Source organism: Tympanuchus pallidicinctus, unplaced genomic scaffold (assembly GCF_026119805.1).
Source record: "Tympanuchus pallidicinctus isolate F22 unplaced genomic scaffold, pur_lepc_1.0 scaffold5, whole genome shotgun sequence".
NCBI classification, from domain to species: domain Eukaryota; kingdom Metazoa; phylum Chordata; class Aves; order Galliformes; family Phasianidae; genus Tympanuchus; species Tympanuchus pallidicinctus.
Window position 1 is genome coordinate 25436606 of NW_026294769.1, and position 20470 is coordinate 25457075.

The following is a 20470-nucleotide window of genomic DNA, read 5'->3' on the forward strand; positions in this document are numbered from 1 at the left end:
CCCACACAGTGCTGCTTGAATTGTGGTCCAGCCCCACATGGGTAACCAACACAAGAACTTGCAGCTAGTTTTCTGCCCCTCTCCCTTCCCACAGCTTTCAGGGCTCAGTTTAGCAAGTCAGTCTTGTGTGCCATTTCAGTCACCACCCAGATGGCCCAGCTCAGCCTAGTTCTGGGACTGGGTGGGTCAGGGCCTGGGATTGTGCAGGCTGAGCTGCTGGGAGGCAAGCGGAGTTCCTGTCCTGGCAAGGAGGGGCCTGGTGGGGTCAAGCCTCTGCCGTACACAAACCCTACCAGTCTAAGCTTCCTTACACAGCTTATGGCATGAACAGAAGCTCCAGCAAAGCCCCTGGGTCTGAGTGCCTCAGGATCAGAGTGGTGCTGGCAAGCTCTGTACCGGTTGGTGCTCAGAAATTGGGAGAAGGGCAAATAAGAGACAAGCAAGACTATTAGTATTTATTATTTGTATTATAGCACCTCAGTGCCTAGTCACAGACAGAACTGCATCCTATGAGCACTGTGCAAACCCCAAACAAAAGTACTACAGTCCCTGCCCCGAGAGGCTTACAGCCTAAGTTTCCACAGAGATGCAAGGAGATGGAGAGGTGAAAAGGAACAGTGACAGCACAATGACCATTGTGACAGCATTGTTTTGATGACAGGAAATATCCAAGTTCCTAAAAGCTTAGTTATACTGTGGCTTTCTTCACCTGGTCAATGCTTTATATTTCTCATGGGGAAAAAAAAAAAGCATCAAGAAAATCCCACAGAATTCGTGTTATATTCAGTGAAAACATTTGTCATTACAAGAAACACATATAAGGTTATTTTTACAAATTATCGTTCAGTTTCTGTGTTTTAAGAAGGCATCTGAACACGTTTACAAAGTCTACACATGCAGTGTAAAAAAGTTTTAGAATTTTTAACTGTTTCTTTTTGACTCATTCATGTATTTAATTTGCACTTTTGCAGAAAAGAGGTATCTTTTAATTCAAATTTTTAATAAAAAATTAGAAGTGATTTCATTTCAACCACAACTGTTACGGACGCTGTTGTATCCCCTCTGTGCCCAAGATTTTAAAAATAACTTAAATAGAAACAGTCACCGTGGCATAATTAAAAACAATGCTAGATAGAAGGACAGGGAACAAGTGGAAACATTGAGGAAAAATATGTAACTGATTTTACAGGTTTCTCCGGTCAAAATCTGTGATTGTGTGGGAAGGGCATGTGGTTCACAACTTTTTTGCAGCATATCTTATGTGCATATTAAGAACTTCCCCATAAAGAGCTGAATCCTGCTGTTCTTCAAATTTCACTAAAACCAACCCCTCTGTGACGCTGCACTCTATTCTGCTACTGTGTGTTATGGTTAATACTGCAAATAACTCAGTGGAGTTCAATATCCCTGGTTTTAAACATCATTATTCTATGATACTAAGAGTTCGCAGGTGGCCTGCAGGACAGTATGGTTTATGCCCATGAAACAGGATGAAAGGGGAGAAGAGTTAGGTAGACAGTTTATAAAATCATAAAAGCATTTTCCATGATCAGCTCTGTTCTCAGCTATTGGTTAGCCTCCCCCGCTGAAGACATGTAAGTAACGTACGTTCTTCATCTGAATACAACTTCCAATATGAACTTTCTTTTATGCATTCTCTAAATTGACATGAACATCCAATATGTTGGATGTACATGGCAACATGTACATATGCACATAGACATACACGTGTATGTCAGCATGGATCTATGTGTACCTCTATACACAAACAGACATACACAAATATATATACCTACACATATCTATGGATAATATAGCTATGACATAGTTAGGAAACAGTAATGTCATTTTTATTGCATCCTTAAGTATCATAGAATGAGGGTATTATAGGCACACATCTTAATTACTTATCCTTACTACAGTCCTAAAAGCTCATTTACCTGAGATCTGCTTCTGTAAAAATAAAGTTCAGTTTTTAGCTGCATGTTACGAAAGACTAAATATCAGCCCCACAGATATGAAATTACAAGTTACTTTGAAACTAGAGCTACCAGTAAAATATTCTATCCTGTAAAAAAGATACTGCCCAAAGAGATACATATTAAAAAGGAAACATGATTCTTACACGTTTAAAAATCTCTCTATGCCTTCCCATATTGTAATAAATTTATAAAAAATATTTGACACAGAAAATCTCCCAGAAAGCATTCTGCTGAGATCACGTACCCTTTAAGCCACTCATCTTGCAAAAGTTACATAGTTCAGGAGAGCAGACTCCAGATTACATGTACTTAATTTCCATCAGTTTTCATCATCCCGCCTGTAGTCAATAGTTTGTATTTCCTGAGCTATGAACATCGCCATCTCTCTGGTGCCCGCAGCAACCACTCGGCAGGACATGAGATCCAGAGGTCCCCCTGAGGACAAGAGGGTTAATGAGAACTGTCTTAGGTGACATAAAAAGGCAACGAGTTCTGAAATATAAACCGCGCTGTAATTACAAGGACAACCTAATTCAGGTCTTGAAATCTCTTGCACAAAAGTGATTTCATAAATTTCTAGAAATTCTAGAATGCAACAGAAGTACTAGATGTTTAGATTTCTTCAGTACCCAACAATAAATGCAGTGTTTCCTTCATTTAGTAACAGGAAGGGATAGGGCAAAAATTAGTTCCATCAGCATACCCTTCTTAATACACAGAATCTTTCCATGATATTGACATACTGGTCACCAGGAATCCATTACTCTGTGTCTTTGTATGTGTACCATATAAATGAACAAAATAATCCAGAGGCTGCACTGTCCTTTATGCCCTCTAGCCATATTTGTTCAGACGTGTACCTGAGACTGCTCTTGTCTTGGAAGGCTGTCTGCTGAAACTGTCTGGAGTCTGAGCATGTCTACCAAACTTGAGGGCTAGCTCTTTACAGTAAATCTGATGCTTTAAAGGAATTACACCAAGTCACTGAAATATAGTTTGACTCAGAAGACCTCTGATGTGATGAAACCCCAGGCTGGAATTACATCACTGTGGTATGATTAACTCAACAGAGTCTAATGGAGAGTGCAGATGTTCCTGACAAACTGCCAGAAGTGAGACTGAGCCACAGGAGGACTGTACTGAGGTGACTCCAGGTGCCTGAAACAGCCACATGATCCCCCAAAAGTCCATGAAACAGGAGTACTGCACTCACCTGAAGTGTCTATCACAGTGCCACCTGCCTCTCTGATGATGACAGTAGCTGCTGCCAAGTCCCAGCAGTGTAACCCAAACTGGTAATATGCGTCGGCAGCACCAGATGCCAAATGGCACAGAGCCAGGGTGGAGCTTCCAATCACACGGACCCTGAGCACAGCAAGGAGACAAAGAGACACCAAGCAGAAAACACCTTTGATTTCAATCTGCGTGTTAAGATGGAAAAACATGCAACATAGTTGATTATTTTTTCATGACTTTGGGTCATGAGACACATACTGTAAGGTATCTTACCCATGCGCTTGGGCCTTGAGCAACCTCTCAATGTTACCAAGGAACAATTTCAAAGTTGCAGGGTCACGTTTTGGACCAATTTCTGTTAAAATTAAGGCCTTCGAGATATCTGCAATGGAGGTAGTTGCTTTCATTAATTCAACAGTTTCCTGGAGCTTCTGGAAATTTGTTTGAATTAAACACTAATGGACTCTATACAGAAAAACAATTTTCACGTCCCCCCCTTTTTTTTTCATCCCAAGCTCTAAGGTTAGGTTATGTGGCAACTTCACATGAAAATTCAAGCAAGGCTATATTTCTGCTATCAAATGGTTTGATCTCAACACTTTTTTCTTTTAAAGAACAGGAATATTAAAAACAAGAAAGCATTCTTACATGTTGTCTGTTTCCATACATTGTTTTATTTCATATACCTGTCAGCTTTTGGAAAATTCAAAGACTTCGTCAGTCAACAAAAAACAATGCAGTTATCTAGTAATTATTAATGGCACTAAATTAATCACATTTAACAACAGAATGGTTCCTGAATAGGAAACTTCAATGTAACTTGTTAATAAATTATAAGCACTTGGGGATACACTGAGATGAATGAAACATTTCTACTTAAAACCACCAGTCATCCAGTAACAGCTCCCTTTTGTTAGGACATTTCAAAGACTGAAAACATCTTATGACTGAAAAATCTTCTTATTACCATAAACAAAACCAGTATTTTACTAAATAATACTAATAAATGAGAGCTGCATCTGTACCGTGTTCAGCAAAAACCATGCCAGTCTCCACCAGGTGAGGATGTCAGCTCTGTGTACGGCCAAGACTCACGGTGACTTGCAAAGTGTTGAAGTAGACCTCCTGTGAGATCTGCATGTTGCTGGCATATAGCAAACAGATGCCAATTTAGGTGGAGATGGTTGATCAAGTGTCAAGTGTTCCTACTTCTGCTGTGCCAGCTGAACTCAGAGGTTTAGCTGCAGATTACTTACTAACCAGGCTGTGCCCAAGTGTCAAGTGTCACCTTTATCCCACATTAAAGGCCAGACATTCATTCACATAGGGCATCTCCACCTGGTTATTACAGCCAATTGCGTAAATTAAAGTTCTTAGCAGAAGTAGCAAGGAGATTTTCAAAAGCAAATTAGGATGGAGCAAGACATCACTTAATTAAACCAGCTACCAATGAATTTAGTATTGCAAAGGAACATGATGGATGCAAGCAATGTGGTAAGTGGTTGGTGAGTAGCAGGTATGTAATTAGATTAAAAGTTAAAGCATATCACAAAGTTGAAGTGTAGGAATATAGATCTAGCAATCACTTTTTAAACTACTGCATTAAAATAGAGGAACGGTGATCCAGACACAATGCAGGTTTTCTCTGTTTAGCCACAACTGAAAACTTGGGATAGTGAAAGCAATCTGCTGTATACATTTTTTTACAACACACACAACTTATAATTACAGAATATTTAATGCATGCCTCGTTACTAAAATGCACCAAGCATTCAAACTACACCAGTCATAGATAGGTAGATAGGCTGTAATTAGGACAGATTTTGAATTATTAAGTATATTTCTGATGAATAAATGGATTTCTCCAATATTCTTCAATGCTACAGCCAGGTAGAAATTGGATGAAGAGAGGGAGGTTGCTTCTTAGGAAAAAGGAGCTGGCTGATCACAAAACCCAATGGGGTTTAAAGTATTCAAGATACAAGAGAAAACATACTGACTGCTCCTCACTCTGGTACAACAGATTTAACAGTGATAGGGACACATTTGAGAAAAAAAAGAATTATCTTGAAGATAGAAGGTTATGAAAAGAAAATACACTTACAATACTAGTACAAGTAAGGCCACATCTGTATCTAAGCATGAGAAGAAAGTAAAACTCAAGGTCAAAAGGAAGATGGATCCTTCATTTACATGTATCCTGATTGCCTGGACTCCCAAACCAGACCTCTACAAAATTTGTCATTGACAAAGATTATTGCACATACTGTAATTTCAAATGATTAAACCTGAACAATGAATGCATAGCGTAGATCAATATTACACAATGCTATACAAGTAATCACATTTCCTGAAAACAAAGGGCATGAAGCAACATGACAGCCTACATCTCCAACATATCATTCATTGCTGAAGGCTATTTGAATTCCAGTTGTAGGTACATATATGCTCTTTTCCAGCCTTGTTTTATTTCACTGAAGCCACAGTCCTTATTGGAAAACAACTGTGACTGTATACACTTAAAACATCAACAGAACTGAGACTAAAGAAGATCCATCTTCACTGATGAAAGTGCCCACCACCAAATGATGTCTCTCAGAGCAAAGGAAAATTCCAAAGCATTTGAAAGAGCAGAAGGTTTGCTTCCCTGGCTGCGTTCTACACTCCTACACAGACCGGAAGCCCAGAGAAAGGACAAAAGTGGCACGTGCCAAAATTATTCCTTACTTAACTGGAAACCACAAATTTTTGTCTGCAAAAGGGAGTGGGGTCTTTCTGGGAGCGGCTCAGCCAGCCCATCCAAGAATACCCCTAACTCTTCCTTAGCCTGCCTTAGCGCAGGCTCTTGTGGATTATGGATATTCAAGCACTGACAAAAATGTGTGCATAATAAAGGATTAAAAATTTAGTTGCCACTGACTTTACAGTGTGCTCCATTTTTCCCAGTAGGCAGATCCTGGCTCACAATTTCACAGAAGTTTTGATGCAGAGTTTTCTTTGGGGCACTACAATGCACCTGTACTTTAAAATTCTTGAACTTACGGTGTGGCTCATTAAAATCTCTTTTGGGAGTGAAATTTTAACCACCTCCCACGTATGATGTCGTACATTTTTGGCACATGTTGGCTTCCGTCTAATAATTGAATATCATAAGGAAACTTCTCTGTAAATTTGTTTGCTGTTGATTTACCAGTGATACAATTCCATTAAAGTGTTAAGTGTTGCTAGCCATTTGTTTGTTAAAATACACCTCACACAGAAAAGCAAGCTGTTAAAGAACTCCTATGAAGCATGCATCCTGCAGTTCACTGGTAACATGTACATCTACAGACATAATACACTTTATGACATACAAGTTTATTGGAATAAAAAGTGAATGACAGTCAGCATAGTACAGTGAATTTGATTCACCATTCCCATTGCATCTTGCTCATAAACAGTGATGCCTGTCTACAGCTGGAATGAAACTGGTGAATCTATTAATTCTTCCTCATTTTAAACAACGGTTATGAATTCAGAATAACATACAATTATTTAAGTAGTTCACATTCAGCTGTACATTTTAAAAAGAAAGTGAGAAAAATTGTGATTTTTGAGAAAAAAATCAAACACATAACAAAATTATCATGCAGAAGAAATACCTTCCATCAGGATAATGATGTTCATTATCCTAATGATGATTTGCAACAACTCTGAAACAAAATTAACATATTCCTTTTAGAGTTCTAACAAAATCTAGACCAACCTGTCTCTTTTGATACCTGAAGCCTTTTGTCATTACAAAATGCCCCTTGACCTCTTCTACCAGTGTATAATCGTTCTTCAGTGCAGTGGTAAATTACACCAAATTCAAGCTTTAAGATTTTGAAAAGGAAAGAAATGAATGCAACTCAAATTACTCATCATAAATATAAACAACTACTAATGGCAGAAAGATCAGCAATATGTTAATTGGTACAGGTAATCAAAGATTATACTGATGCTAATAAAGTGGAATAATCTTACTGTTATATTTGAGATATAGGTCATATAAAATTCAGCTTACAAAGAGAAGTTAATTCAGTCTGTTCATGATCTTCTAAACTCTTACTTGCAGCTTATTTGCGTTCACATTAGAATAGATTAAATGCTAAGCTGATTTCAAATTCAATAAAATGTTTCTACTGAAAATAATCAAAAGTTCTCTACAGCCAGATTCTGAAAGCTTTTTTTTTTTTTCCACTGGTGAGCAGTTCTGCCTAGAAGAAGTCCATTAACTTTGGCTGGGCCCTAAAAATTTGCAACCCCAAATACACAGATATGATCAGTCAGGCATACAAACTCAGAAGTCAGGGTACACAGTTTACTAACAATAGGTACTTTTATTTGCATTTCACCTTTCATGGGCATTTAATTTGCCTGTCTTTTCAACCAAAGTAGTACCCTCCAGTCACTTTTCAGATGTCTCTCTACAAAATTGTTTTCTTTAAACATACAAGTGAGAATCTCATGAAATCACGAGACTCCAAGAGGGGTTTGAAGAAAAATATCAAATACTCTTTGTCAAATCTCTCAGTGAAGTCTTGAGATAAGTAACACTGGATTCTTTGTGGGAGTATCACTTCAGGAATGAGAGGGTCCCAATTTGAACATTGATTTAAACCCAATGTATTATATTAAATTAATAGATTTCATCAAAAGATCTTGAAGGACTTTACAGACTTAAATGATCAGCTACTAAAATCACCCTTAGATAAGTACTACTAGCTACATTCTATTTAGAGGGGGACACATACACAAGCACTAAGTGACTTGCCCAAGGTCACAGAAGTTGGTAACAAGATCAAGGAAACATCTCAGATGTTCTAGACCACAAATCTTTCCCTGCTGCCCTCCTCCATTCAGAGCAAGTAATCTCTGGTCCCTCCTCATGGACAATTCAAAGGGAATAGTCTGTAGTCTGTCCTTGCTTCTTACACTGAGGTCCCATGTAAACCAAAAATATATATATATTTTTTTTTTGAGGAACACTATTAATAGACTCTCTCCCTGGAGACATCTACAAGAATTTCTTCAGTACTGTTCAAGGTTTACATTCAGGCCAGTTCCCCTGTGTGCACTTTGGCTCCTTTTCAGCTTACTCGGTTTTTTTGTTTTTCCCATTTGTTTAGTGAGGGAGTTTTAACATCATTCTTTATTTTTGTTTCAGCTTTGTTTAGTTTACATAACCCAAAATATGCAGCATCAAAATCACGATGGTGTTCTAGAAAACATAAATATTAGAGAAAACTGTCTGGTAACAATACATAGTATTCAAAAGGACTTCTGGGAATGAATAAACTTGAGAAAAGCATGGAAGTGTTTCTTCACAGTTGCCATGTTTGAAAAGTCTAACCATAAAAGTACGCATTATTCTGTTTGAATCCATAAACGCTGCTAGCACATCTGAAAACTATGTTATTGCTGCACAGAATTCTTGCTGACTTCAGTTACAGCTATATATATGTATTTGAGATTGTGGATTTAGGCTGGAAGAGGTACATTTCTTGGCAATTTGAACAGCTGTTTCTTCAGTTTGTATCAAACTGTAAAATGGCAACATTTGGAGAAAAGCCACTAGCATGAATGAGTGCATGGTTGGACGAGATGATCTTAGTGGTCTTTCCAACCTTTTCCATGATTGATTCCTTGATCTATGGAACTTAAAAAGGACAACAAATCTGAAGGCTAGGTACTTTTTTTTCCGCCTGTAATCAAGCTCTCATGAGCGAAATACAGTCATTTCACTGTATTACGAAAACCTCAAAGGCAGATGAAGTAATCTAGACCCATCATTTTGTGCTCTTCATAGAAAGCAGCTCCAAATTGCCTTATAATAGCAGTTAGTGTTCAGAGATACTGCTAGCAGGAAAGAAGCAATCATAATCAACAGAACACTGGGAGATACGGTTAAATTATGAATATATTTAACTTATCAGGGTTTTGTCCTATGAAACCTTCCTTACACCAGCACTTCTTTTTTAGTCACATAAATCCTGTAACATTTATAATGATTTGTAAGAATTTTTCTGTAAACGCCAGTTTGCATAAGTGACATTTTACAAGACTGGGATTGTAAGCTAGCAGAGTATGACAAAATGCATTTAAAAAGCATGGGAAAACCTGAACAGTGGTGGATTTATTCTTTAAGTTCCCACTTAGTTTTGAGGCTTTTAACCAAATCTCAGGTACTCATCCTAAAGAACATACTTCATACCTCTTTGTTAACAGCAAATCCAATGCTCACTGCCACTGTTGGAAATCTGTGACAAACAAGAAATGAAGTATTAGTGGCAAAAGTTCTCTCAGCTTCACATTTACATAGCTCACTTAAGCAACACAATCCCACCTGGAGCTCTGTATCAAAAAAAAGCTTTAATATTATGCTATTTCTCCTTCATCAGACTCTTTATCAGGTGAGTTTAAAAGTTGATTTAATATTTGAAAATGCAAGAAGTAAATACTTAAAAATATTAGGATCTTTATACCAAATGTGTTGTACATTTTAATAATATTTTTGCTTTAGTTTAATTGAATCCTCCAGTGCTTTATAACAAGTCGTTGGTTTTTGAGAGTACATTTTGTTCCAATGAACTGAGAAGGTAAGATAGCAATTAAGTTGCAAGGAGATACCTTCTGCTGACATCAGCATAAGGAGAAACCTGTTCCTCTACCCTCTCTTTTGCCAAAGTGATGGTCACGTACTTAATTTACTCCTTTTAAATAAATATTATTGTTTTTTAAACAATGAAATAAATTTATTTTTTCAAACATATTTCAAAAAGGACTATGAAGACTATTGCCAGAAAGAAAAAACCTTCATTTAATTGCATCAAACAGCAGCATGTGACCTCCCCCTCCTTCCTCACTTCAATTCTATACAATGACACCAAAAGTCAGGGAAATGCTATTTCCCCCCCCTCAAATTATAACTACAGTTCCATTAAACTACTAACTATAAAGCAGAACATAATTCAGTTTCTTAAGTTGAAGTATTATGAACAATCATAGGCTTACAACTCCTACCACTCAAATGATGAAGAAAAACTTTCATATTTTTGCAAAAATGATCCCTAGGTTTCATATTTTTACAGAGCAGTATTACAGGAGATTAAAACCACCATCTGCATTCAGCTTAGTTTTCATCTAAGTGCAGCCTAGTTTTCATATGCCATGACTGTATTTCCCAGGAAAAATGAAGCACTTGTATTTGAAAGGGAGAACACACCAGTACAAAAAGGAATTCATAACAACCACGTACGGAGTAAGGCCAAATGTCATCATAGTGCAGCCTTGTTTCTTTGGTTCAGCTCAAGTCTCTACATGTTAATGTGTGATATTTATAAAGGAGCTGTGAGTCAAGAGCTTCCAGGTCATTAAGCAATCAGAAGACATACTATCTTACCTTTAGACAACAGTACAGTGCTCTCTCCAGCACAAACACACACTCCCACAGATAAAGCATAAAGTGACAGAGGGATGACTCCTACTTATATGTCACAGGTACAAATTTACCACAGTAAAATGCCTTCAAGAAGAAGGGAGGTTTTGTGAGAAGCTGAATTATGTCATTCAATGTATTTCTCACTCCACTGTCTACTTACCTATGTACAAAATTGCAGGTTCCATCAACAGGGTCAATAATCCAGGTAGGACTGTCAGTGAGGACACATTTTGAACCAGCAGCAGTGGATTCTTCTGCAATGAACCTGCATTTAATGGGAAATAAAAGTCTCAGAAAACTTGCTGAAATATGTGACTCAGTAATTTTAACTCCATCTTCCTGTCTTTTGAAGAAGTATTTAGTTTATAAATACATACAAACTTTATATACATGCGCTCATATATATATATAAAATTGATGTATACACATATATAGACATTTCTTTTTTTCATTGGAGAATGGAAAACTTTCACATAAACTTTAAACAAGAGTTCTCAACTTCATAGCATACTATTTGGCATGGTAAAAAAGATCTCCATTCATGTTCACCTTCTTAATACACTATTAAAAAAGTAATTGATACACTATTAAAAAAAAAAAAATTGATCTGAATTGGCACTCCTGGAACTCTAAAGGAGATTTCTCTGTAGAATGTAATTTTATGGTTGAGGTCTGTCTCTCGCAGTAAGTAATATAAACTGCAAAATGTAGTTGCTTCTCATTGCAGTTAAATTCAGTCAACAGGAAGAAATGAACTCTTACAAGAATCCACAACCTCACTCCTATTAGAATTTTTTTAAAGTAGTAAGAATCAGGAAATTAAAAGATCTACACAGTTGAACTTTCTTCTTCCCATGACCCAGAGAAAAAACAATTTTTAAATTTTTTTTGTACACACAAGGCACACACTGAAATTTGAGCTCATCTTGTTTTCCCATTTCTTTCATATCAATGCTTTTATTTTAATCTTTCTTCCCTGGGAAACGTACATCCAGTTCTGGGGTATTTCCTGCTGACCTTAATTATCCTTGCTCTCCCATAAACTGCTCAGTGTCTGTTTTTGTAAGAGCTGTGCAGGTTGCTACTCTCACAGATTTGAATATGGTTCTATATATACAGAGTGTGTAGAATTGGACTGCTAGCACTAAATCTCACTTTTGGTTTCATACGTGCCACATAATGTTGCAAGAATGAGTTTAAAACATCCTGCAGATGGCACAGATGGAGAGTTCTTGAATTTTCCCAGTGCTACTTTGCTTTTTCCTCAGCTGAAGGGGACTATTTCAATGGTATTATGGATCTCCATCTGATATAAGAAGGGAAGCAGTAAGAGTTTGTTGCTATTTCATTCTCCATTAGAGTGAACAGCTGAGGGACATTTTAAGTGTTAGTGTGCAACTAGAAAGCCAAAAAGACTTGAACAAGTGTTCTCAGTCAAGCACAGCACATTACAGATTCCTTGCTCTATATATTCAATTATTTTGTCTCGTGTCTTTTCCTTTCAAAAATCTTGTAATTAACTCCCACCATAAGCTCAGGCAGCACTCCTGGCTGCAAGAGAAACCCATCTTCCTGCAAATGGACGATGTGGCAGCTGGTCCTGTATCATTCCATCTCTGCCACATCCTTCATTGTAGCCACTGTCTCACCAGTCAAAAGGAAGCTGAAATGGGACTCTCTTGAAGAACAAGAGTATTTCTGTAAGGTGCTTTACCCTCGTATCTGGGGGACAAATCTATCCCCTCCCTTGTCCCTACAGTGGGCTATGATGTTGTAGTCCTCAAGTAAAAAGCTCTAACACAAAGCTAGGGTACAGCAGTGCCACTGCTAGGTGCTCATGTCCAAGGTCAATTTTCCAAAATGGCTACAGGACAGCACACTTTATGAAATTTTTGCTAGCAGGTAAAATAAGCCAGTTGCTGCTACACAATACCAGGTACTAAATTCCAAATGTTAGGCATAGTTTAAGTGGGAGAGGTAGCCACGTTAACACTGTAAATAACAGTAGTTAATTTAACATGCCAGCCCTTCAGCTCTTTTGACCTCTCTCCAAATCTGGATTAAAGTTTTCTCCCACGGAAAATGAGTCCGGTAATTTTATCCTAGCCTTACTGGACATCTGTTCACGCCTCAAAGCCACTCTGAAACTCAGTGCTGGAACAGCAGGGAGGCTGTAGCACAGCCCAAAGGACAGAAAGAACCCTGAAGGTTCAAAACAGGGCTGCCCCTCTCCTATCCCCTTAAGGGGTCTGAGGGCAAAATGCTGGCAGCCAGGGTTGGATGTCAGCTCCCCTCATGTCTGACTTCTGACTGGAATGGCTCCAGGATTAAGGCCACAACTGACACCAAAGATGACAGCTTGTGTAACAATAACACAGGCAAATGACACAGTAAAATTTTTCAGCCAGCAGTCCATGATATTCTGGCTGTGCCTATCTGTGCTATGAAGATCAACCAGAAAAAAAAAACAAACAACCTTTTGGGAATATTTCCTTGAAGCATTTCAAAGTGCCAAACAGAGTGAGAGCAAAGAAGAAAACTTGGTTGAAACATAAATGAGAATGATGCATGTCCCTTGGCTAAGCAGAGAAAAGAAGAAAGAAATATAGGATAGAATCACATTTTTAACAGGTTTTCTTAACACTTCCGTACTCCTGAGTACATTTTCAACACCTCAGGATGGATCACTGCCACAGCACAAATGCTATAGATCCCAATGAGATCTCTTCTAGGTTTTTTAAATCCCAGGATACATTTCTAGAGTCAGATAACATAAGAATCAAAATAACTTAAGGGAAGGAGTAACAACAGAAACTTTCATTGATGCTTTCAACAGCCGGATTAGGGAGAGAATGAACACAGTTTCATTTTCCACTTTTTGGAAATGATCTTTTGATGTTTTCACTGTACTTCAGTTTAAACCTCAATTCCTTATGTGGATTCCTCATTGCAAGCATCTAAATTTAGTCTTCTAAATCTAGTTTTAATCTACTGTTTAATCTAAATGCATTTGCTGTCTGAACAAACTCCAAACAAAAACAACCACGCTATCAGCATAAATGAACAGCCTTGAAGAAATAGCAATCCTTTTATTTGCCTACAGCAATCCCTTTATTTGCTTTTGAAGTCAGAAGAATGCTGCACAGAGTTAGTAAAAGTTAGAAATTTTTCCGTTTCTTGATCTATGTTGACCTTATAACTTTTGTTTCCATTTTGAGTCACTTGAGTGCTTCTGTTGATTCCAGTTTCATGCAAAATGTGTATGTTTTATGTTCTCTGCCAGGCTGTTCAAGGAAAAAAGAAACAACAAACAGTGCAGAGGAGAAAAGAGCACTGCCAGCAACAGTAGATGGAATATTACAGAAATAATAGGCTTGTAAAGCCTGGCACTCTCTGGAGAATCGCAGCCAAGAACCACACACTGTGCTGTACAGTACTGCCTCAATATGTGATCACATACACCATGTATTCAGAAAGCCATATTTAGTATATAATGTTCTTTCTACTTATTCTTTTTTTCTCTTCTTGTTATTTTCTTACAACAGCAGAGCTGACAAGCAGATTAGTAGCTGAACCCCCAGATTCTCATGTTTGTTGATTTCTGCACAGTGCTAGATTGCAAGACTCTTCCGTTAGAGAGGTAAGCAGTTAGAAGGAAGTCATGTAGTAATTAAGCAATACATAGGCTCTGCAGGCAGATGCATTTTATCCCTGTGTACCAAAGTCAACTGTGAAAATCAATTGCAGCGTCTCTGCATCAAGCCAAAACCGACCAAGTAATACAAAACTGCTTTCTCATCTGTGCATGTGCTAGGAGGAGGTATTTTCAAACTGTAAAATAATTTACGCCTTGTTTATTTAAATGCACTAAGTGATGGTGGTAAACTGCCCTGCTTCTCACTGGTTTTAGGATTCTACAAAACAAGCACAAGATCAGTGTGATTAAATACATTAATTGTCTTGCTCTAGCAAATGCTTATGTATGATGGTAAAAGAATGTGAAGGAAACTTCTGCAGGAGGCGATCTTTGCTATCATTAATTTCAGCTATATAGTAATACATTTTATTTAGCATAATCTTTAGAAGATAAGAGAACAGATTAGAATTCCAAAGATCATGGAGATTCATAGGCAAACTTCATACACAATGTCCTCACCAGAGAAATACCAATATTAAATATAGCCCAAGAAGTTAAGAAACAAAGTTTCTGTTGTTACTCCTTCCCTTAAGTTATCTTGACTCTTATGTTTTCTGACTCTAGAAATGTATCCTGGGATTTAAAATAACAGGTCATGACAGAAATGTTAGGAAATATAAAGTGCTCAGTATTGGGCAGTGGTAGTAATTTAAAAAAGAATCCCACGAATGTGCCCACCAGAAGAGGTAGGTAAAACTGAAAGAAGCTGCTACAAGTTAAGAAAAATTAATGTTTACTAATGACAGTCTGACTTCCAAGGACAGAATTTTAAAATCCCCTTTCAATGCTTGTCAGATATGCAGCTTCTATAGGAAAAATGGTCATTTGTTGTTTTCTTCTACAGGCACTTACCTGTGGGAGGGAAATTTCTCTTTCAGAACAGAAATAATCAAATTTTCCACAAAATGATCAGTCTCAGTCACAAGATCTGCTGCAGATGTCTTTGTGGAGACTTGTTTTTCCTCCGTTAGAGCTTTCCTAATAATCTGAAAGGGAAGTTCATAAATCAGTCTTCAATGCCATTCATGCAGTAGACACTAACATAATACAATTACTAACAAAATTATAGCTAATCCTGAAAAACAATCACAGGTCTAATTCTACCAGAACCTATTTTAGCTCCTCCAAGTAAAACCCTTTGGAGATAATGAGCAGTCTTTGGGAATACGGCATTTGCAGGAACCTCTCTTGGCAGTTCAGAAAGGGATTGAGAATGGCATTCATAAAAGGATGGTGGCAGTCATTGTGATTTAGGAAATTACAGAAAACACATGTAAGATTAGAAAGAACCTTGAGGTCCATAAATTTCCACACAAAGACATTTTTCCTTAAATATATATATATTTACAAGATCAATAACTCACTGCTCTCTTACTTTAAAAAACATACAGTAAAGCAAACTCCACCATTTTCTTTTTTGCCAACAAAGACACACAATATTTAATTTTTCTTGTGTGTAAGACTGTTTGAATGTCCAAGTGCTGACCACCCATTAGTCCCAAAGAGTTGCTGTGTACATAACAAAACCAAAGATTTAGGCTTCTTCTCAGATATGGAAACAGTGATCTAACTCTGGAAAAATCTTAATCTCCTTTTAAAGGGTTTTACTGCTATAAGCTCAGAATTAAACCACATCAGTTGCAAATGCACGTATGGGAACACAGTCACTAAAAATGTTCCCTCAATTTTCCCATTTTCTTTCTCTCTTTTTTTTCCCCTTCATCTCTTCATTAAAAAAACCCACCATATATATATATACATATATATATATATAGATAGATAGGGAGTGGGGTGGGGGATGGAGTAGGACGGTAATGCTCAACTAGCAAAAAGAACTGCCTTATTTTTTAACCAGTGACAACTATAAACTCTTTGAAATTAGGAAAGCCAAAGAAAAGCAAAGATTAAGTACTGTTTATTTCTACACAATTATATTAAAGGAAAACAGCACCAAGAAGACCAATATCCCACGTCCCTTCTACAACACTGATTAATTTAGTTACATTTCCATGGATCAAAGTATTTTAAAGCTACCTAAGGAGAATTGTTTTAGGACCAAACAAAACCGTTCTGCTTATATTATGTACAGGAAAGGAAGCTGGAAATTCCCTAATTTCACCCTCAGCTATTGGGTCTTGTTGTTTAAAATACCACATGTGAAGGAGCTTCAAATGGTTCTGACACGTAACTGACTTTGCTGACTGCTGCCTTAGCATGGACTTGGCAAATGGACTAATGTTTCTGCTTCATGAGCTGTAAAGCCTCAATTTTAACTATTTATCCAAACTGGTGAAGACAGATCAGAACATTTTGCTTCAAACTCTTGCTGATGTTCATTATTGTACACCAAAATATTAACTCGACTTAATCATTTTAATTCCCTCAATGCCATGCACGGTTTTCTCAGTGCTTTACCCACACCACTGTAGAAGCACCACTTTAAGAAAGCCCTCAGGCTGCTCCTCAGTCCAAAGCAAAATCCAAAGTGCTGCAACTGTCTCAGTTGTGTTGTGTAACCTCTCTAAAAAACATGCTACGCTCTTGTTTTTTATTTTCATCACTCCTCTTTTCTATTTCCTGTGAGTAAACGTGTTGCTGGACTCTGCCTTTCTTGCCTTTCTTAGCACCTTTGAAATATTAAGAGTCTGGAGCACAGGCCTTTTGGTGGCAGCTGAGATAATGGGGATTGATCAGTCTGGAGAAAAGGAGGCTCAGAGGAGATGTTATTGCTCTCTACAGCGACCTGAGAGGAGGTTGTGAACACTTTTCCAAGGTTACAGTGATAGGATGAGAGAGAATGGCCTTAAGCTGTGCTAGGGGAGGTTCAGGTTGGATATTAGGAAAAAATTCTACTCCAAAAGAGTGGTAAAGCAGTGGTACAGGCTGCCCAGGGAGGTAGGGGGTTGTGGGTCACTGCCTCTAGACACATTCAAGAACGGTGTGGATGTGGGGGGCACTGAGGGCACGGTGTACAGGCTGATGGTGAGACTAAGTCATCTATGAGGTCTTTTCCAGCCTTAATGATTCTATGATTAAATCATGCAACAGAGAATAGAAAGGACAGAGGGCCCAAATGCCTTCTCAAGAACACCTGCCCGGACAACCACCTACAGAGAGGTGCTCATTACATGTTACAAATCTCATCTCACTGTTCTGTTATACACATCACACACTTCTGGAAGTTCCAAGACAGACTGACTTGCTTGCAATAGTGTCCTGAAATATTTGCTCACAAGTAAAACCATATGTCTAGATTGAAAGTATAGCTACCTGCATATAATTTGGGAAATAACTGTCTGTTTTGCTAGCAAAATCTATGCTCCATAGATCCAAATATCCTAAAAGCAAACATAGGGAGGAAATCTTGGGAATTTGTTGCCTTCCCCCCTCAACCCCTTTTTTTTTTTTTTTTAAGTGAGATTCTTCTGGGTCTCTCATGACATACAAAATTATTTTCTAATCCAAAAAACCTCCAAAAAGTACCTGTGGACTTCAACATGTTAGCCTCTCATCTCATTTTCTCACCCTTCTTTTAAACTTTGTGCAAATGCACTGACTTTGGTGAAATTTCTCCAGTTGTAATTGCAGAGAACTGTGCAAATATTATCCAGAGCTCAGAATAGCATCAGAGGTACAGAAACTGGTTATATTTGCTTCTCTTCAGCAGCAAGTCACAGTAAACCGACAGATGTACTTCTCACAAGCATAGCAAAAAGAGTTTACCCACAAAAAAAAAAAAAAGCAGAAGAGAAGGCTGAAAAAAATTCTGTTGTGTGTGGCATAAGAGTGGATTAGACATAATTTTAATGCAGGCCAATGACAGACATTACAAAACCTTGGCTACTCTATTTATGAAATACCCATTTACGTTAAAGGAATACCTGTTACATTTCATAAGACTAATGGAACTTTCTAAGAGGATGGGAAACAGAAGCAATAACTTCAGCCTGGGAATGGAAGTTGCTCCAACATCACTCCTGAAGCATATTCAGGCAATTATTTATTTATTGGCCTCCACAGCTTAGAAAGAAGTTTTCCAGAACCTTGAAAGAAGATATATTTTACTTATACTCATGAACAGTACAAACCCAACAGTCATTTAAGCAAAAAAGAGGAGATCAGAAAACCATTTTGCTGGTTGACTTTTTCTCAAAACCCAAAATCCTGACTTCATGCCTCTCTTTGGGTTGGCCTCTACGTCAAGACTCTCAATGACAGTTTCTAACTACAATCCTTCCTAACCTGCATTAGACTGGAGAAAATGAGGGCCTCAAAAGAAAGGCTGAGATGGGAAAATTGCATGCAGAGATGGATGGAGACAGAATTGAGTTCTGGGGAAACAATGCAATCAGATCTCTAGTGAAGGCACAGGTGTGAAGGACAGGAAGAGAAACAAAAGGAAAAGAACATGCCCACTGGAATTGACTGGTGATCAAAATAAGACTCAACTGTATTCATTTTCAAAAAATAGTAAATCTAGCCTCATAAAATCTAAGTTACACCCCACTTTGTATCCTTATCTCTAATTTCTTTTCGGAGTAGCAGGAAGTGGAATGACACTTTAATAATATACTGTCCTGCCAGTTGCAATGTAGCAGCACTGAAGTGCAAATGAAAATGATGCAAACATCAACCGCTGTGATCTTCCAGGTCATGAAGGCAGTTCTGGCTATTCCCAGAATTTCAAATTTTGAGAAATAAGGTGTGGAGGCTTGAGCAAGCCATGAGAAGCTCTCTTGTGAAATGGCTGGCAGAACCAGCACGCTGGGGAACTCCCCTCAGATCCTGTGAGTGCACAGCCTGTCATCCCGATTTGGATCATCCATTTACTCCTTGACTAAAGTCATCTCTCCCCTGGCATCCTGTTCATCTTTGTGTGCGCGCACGTGTGTTCTGTGAGCGGGAAAACGTGTTTAATGACACATGCTAAGGAAGCATTACAGGTCCTGGCCTCAAGATGAAAATGGAGCTCCTTAAATAACAGCGTGCAGGTACAAAATACAGCAGAATGGAAGCAGAAGAGAAATGCATGCTGCTGAGCTTCATGTTCTATGCAGTTTCTCCTCTGAGCAGTTCACTGACCCCACTTCTGGGCTCTGTTAGAGACGGAAATTCTGCTGTGGTACACAGCCCTGTTAGAGCCAGGGGAAAGCGGCACACAAGGCCTCTCCCGAGGTGAGCGACTGCCTGCTGTAATGAAAAACAGCAAAGCTTCTGCTGAACTGCCCTGGTCAGTGAGTTTCACTCCTTCTGAGGACACTGGACACTGGTACAACAGGACGATGCAGTCTCTCTGGCACAGCTATTCTTTTCTGCACACAATCTGCTCAAACCCAAATGGTGGTATAGCAATGCACGGCAGTCCGCATAAGCACACTGCACAATCTCAGCTGAGCGTACATTCAGTCTTAGCATCACACCGTGCTCAGAAACACCACAGTAGCAGAACAAGTGCTTGGCGTACGACTGGAAAAGTTACTAAAGCGGCAAATCTTTTTTTTTTTTTTTTTTTTTTTTTTTTTTTTTTAAATACGTACAAGTGCTGGGGCCACGCACGCTGCCTGCTCCGCAACCCGAGGTGACTGTGCACGGCCCCAGGTCCTCCCCGCACCGCTGCGGGGCCGAGAGCGCCGACAGCGCCTGCCGAGCGCCCACACGGCCCTCCAGCACCCCCACCTCCGTCTCTTCCTTTTTTAACGCTTAACCCAAAAGCGCATCTCCGCAGCCGCCCGAGAAAGATGCTCCTGCCGCGGAGCAGCCCCTCCCGGCCCGTTCCCGGCTCTTCCCGGTCCCGTCCCGCCGCGACGAAGCCCCGCGGGTGGGCAGCGCTCCCTTCGCCGCGGGGGGCGGCGGCCCTCACCTGCCCGGCGCGGAGCGCCAGCTGCACTGCCACCTCCGCGCATTCCTTCCAGGGGTCCCCGCCGCCCGCCGCACCATCCTCTTCCTCCTCCTCTCCGCGGGGTTTCATTGCGGCGCCGGCGGCTCCGCTGCCCGGGGAGGACCGGGGCCAGGGGCCGGGGGCCGGCTGCCCGCCGAGGAGCGGCGCGGAGGAGGAGGGCGGGCGGGCAGGAGGCCGGGCCGAAGCTGCCGCTG

The 20470-nt window shown here is 39.2% G+C and overlaps 1 protein-coding gene across 1 annotated transcript; it reads right to left on the bottom strand.

The window, feature by feature from the left end:
• Nucleotides 1-429: 429 nt before the first annotated feature.
• Nucleotides 430-20452, bottom strand: IMPA2 (inositol monophosphatase 2). The gene is made up of 8 exons (XM_052704629.1): nucleotides 20238-20452; nucleotides 15230-15363; nucleotides 10841-10945; nucleotides 9454-9499; nucleotides 6964-7072; nucleotides 3492-3600; nucleotides 3196-3347; nucleotides 430-2417 (listed from the first exon to the last, which is right to left on the bottom strand). Exons 1-8 carry the CDS (start codon nucleotides 20343-20345, stop codon nucleotides 2302-2304), a joined length of 879 nt encoding a protein of 292 aa, XP_052560589.1. The 5' UTR covers nucleotides 20346-20452; the 3' UTR covers nucleotides 430-2301.
• Between the last annotated feature and the right edge of the window lie 18 nt (nucleotides 20453-20470).

Coding starts and splice junctions, on each gene's coding strand:
- IMPA2 (XM_052704629.1), bottom strand. CDS start 20,345: ATGAAACCCCGCGGAGAGGAGGAGGAAGAGGATGGTGCGGCGGGCGGC. Junction 9,500..10,840: donor ACCTGCAATTTTGTACATAG/GTAAGTAGACAG, acceptor TGTTTGTCACAG/ATTTCCAACAGTGGCAGTGA. Junction 7,073..9,453: donor GATTTGCTGTTAACAAAGAG/GTATGAAGTATG, acceptor AAAATCTTAAAG/CTTGAATTTGGTGTAATTTA.